Here is a 2,161-nt window from a genome sequence, read left to right on the forward strand (position 1 = left end):
CCTGTCTCACGCAGTGGCCAACCGCCGAAACGTGGGAGTCAACCGGAAGCCACATCTCATTTGTGCTTTGGACACTCTGCAGATTTTTTTTGTGCTTTTGGCACTGTGTGATTAATTCAACCTTAAAATATTGTTCTCAGACTTTTTCCCCTTGTAAGAGTTTTTGTATTTTTCACAGACACTGGATTAAATTATTGTGTGTTTGTATTGATTATCATATTCAGAATATTAGAAATAAATATTACAATATATGCACAGTGGGTGTTCTTCTTTTTCTGCTTCATAGAACCATAGAATCACACAGAGTTGGAAGGGGCCATACAAGCCATATCGTCCCACCCCCTGCTGAATGCAGAATTAACCTAGAGCATCCCTGACAAGTGTTTGTCCAGCCGCTGCTTGAAGGCTGCCAGTGATGCTTTCAGTATAAGGCAGCTTCATGTGGTCACCTGATTAGGATGCCAGCCGCTGCTTGAAGGCTGCCAGTGATGCTTTCAGTATAAGGCAGCTTCATGTGGTCACCTGATTAGGATGCCAGCCGCTGCTTGAAGGCTGCCAGTGATGCTTTCAGTATAAGGCAGCTTCATGTGGTCACCTGATTAGGATGCCAGCCGCTGCTTGAAGGCTGCCAGTGATGCTTTCAGTATAAGGCAGCTTCATGTGGTCACCTGATTAGGATGCCAGCCGCTGCTTGAAGGCTGCCAGTGATGCTTTCAGTATAAGGCAGCTTCATGTGGTCACCTGATTAGGATGCCAGCCACTACTTGAAGGCTGCCAGTGATACTTTTAATATAAGGCAGCTTCATGTGGTCACGTGATTAGGATGCCAGCCGCTGCTTGAAGGCTGCCAGTGATACTTTCAGTATAAGGCAGCTTCATGTGGTCACGTGATTAGGATGCCAGCCGCTGCTTGAAGGCTGCCAGTGATACTTTCAGTATAAGGCAGCTTCATGTGGTCATGTGATTAGTAGGGGTGTGGATAGCTAGGTCGAACTTAGCATAAGCTGACCCAAAGCATCCTGCCTGGGACAATTCTTCCGCCGTCGCTTGCAGGGTCCCCTGGACAGCTCAAAAGGTCCCCTTTCTGTGTCCCCCCCCCCAGGGCCAAGCAAGACGCCACGCTGGACCCGGACGGAGGCCCTCTGAAGAACAGCTTCAACAACCCGGCCTACTACGTGCTGGAGGGGGTCCCGCACCAGCTGCTGGTCTCGGAGCTGCCCCCCGTCAGCCTGGCCAAGCCCCCGGCCCCCCGGAACAAAGTCCAGATCACGGTGCCCATCCAGCCGGAGCACCGGCGCCCCCAGCAGCCCCCCTCCCGGGCTGAGGAGAGCTCCGAAGAGGAGGAGGCTGGTGTCCTCAACCTGCCGCCCCCGGACTTCCCGCCCCCGCCGCTGCCCAAGTCAGTGGAGTTTGACGTGGCCGATAGTTCCTTGTACACTGCCGTGGCCAGCCGGGGGGAGGAGCCCGGGACCAGCAAGCCCCGCCCCTCCGTGGCCTTCAGCGAGCCCTTGGAAGCCAAGCCCCCCAAGCTGCACCCCAGGTCTGGCCCGCCTCTAGGGCCGAGCTTTCTGATGGAGCCCGCCAGTGCGCCGCAAGCCCCCGGCACCCTCCTGGACGACCGGTCCTGCTCAGTGCTTCAGATGGCCAAGACGCTCAGCGAGGTGGACTACCCTGGCGGTGGCGGGGCCGGGCTGGGGCGGGAGCAGCAGGGCCGGCCCCCCACGCACCCCCTGACCAAAGTGAGGCTGGACCTTCCCCACCGGTGCCTGCACCCCGACTACAGCCGCCCCATCGCCTTCCCGCCCCGCTCCATCCGGGAGAGCATCGAAGAAGACTTGGCGGAAGAGGTGGGCACCGGGGAAAGGGGGGAGGACGGGTGGTATCAGCAGTGTTCCCTCTAAGCTGAGTGAGCCCCGCTCCATCCGGGAGAGCATCGAAGAAGACTTGGCGGAAGAGGTGGGCACCGGGGAAAGGGGGGAGGACGGGTGGTATCAGCAGTGTTCCCTCTAAGCTGAGTGAGTGTGAGCTAGCTCACAGTTTTTTAGCCTCCAGCTCTGTCATGGCTCAGGTGGGGGGTGTCACCTGACGCTGCCACCACTCTGGTTCCAGGCTCCCTTGAGAAGGCCCAGAGCACCCTCCCAAGACCTTCAGGCCTCCCTTT

General features: G+C 57.4%; 1 protein-coding gene across 1 annotated transcript in view; it reads left to right on the forward strand.

The window, feature by feature from the left end:
- Positions 1-1,102: 1,102 nt before the first annotated feature.
- The window catches only part of LOC107117873 (phosphatidylinositol 3,4,5-trisphosphate 5-phosphatase 2-like), a gene marked incomplete at its 5' end in the record, with an annotated part of 11,465 nt that continues 10,406 nt past the window's right edge, over positions 1,103-2,161 (forward strand). Inside the window, one exon of the mRNA XM_015420036.1 lies at positions 1,103-1,847. Within this exon, the coding sequence (XP_015275522.1) occupies positions 1,103-1,847 (745 nt within the window). The remainder of the gene's footprint in view (positions 1,848-2,161) is intronic.

Source organism: Gekko japonicus, unplaced genomic scaffold, assembly GCF_001447785.1.
Source record: "Gekko japonicus isolate JY-2015 unplaced genomic scaffold, Gekko_japonicus_V1.1 scaffold7729, whole genome shotgun sequence".
NCBI classification, from domain to species: domain Eukaryota; kingdom Metazoa; phylum Chordata; class Lepidosauria; order Squamata; family Gekkonidae; genus Gekko; species Gekko japonicus.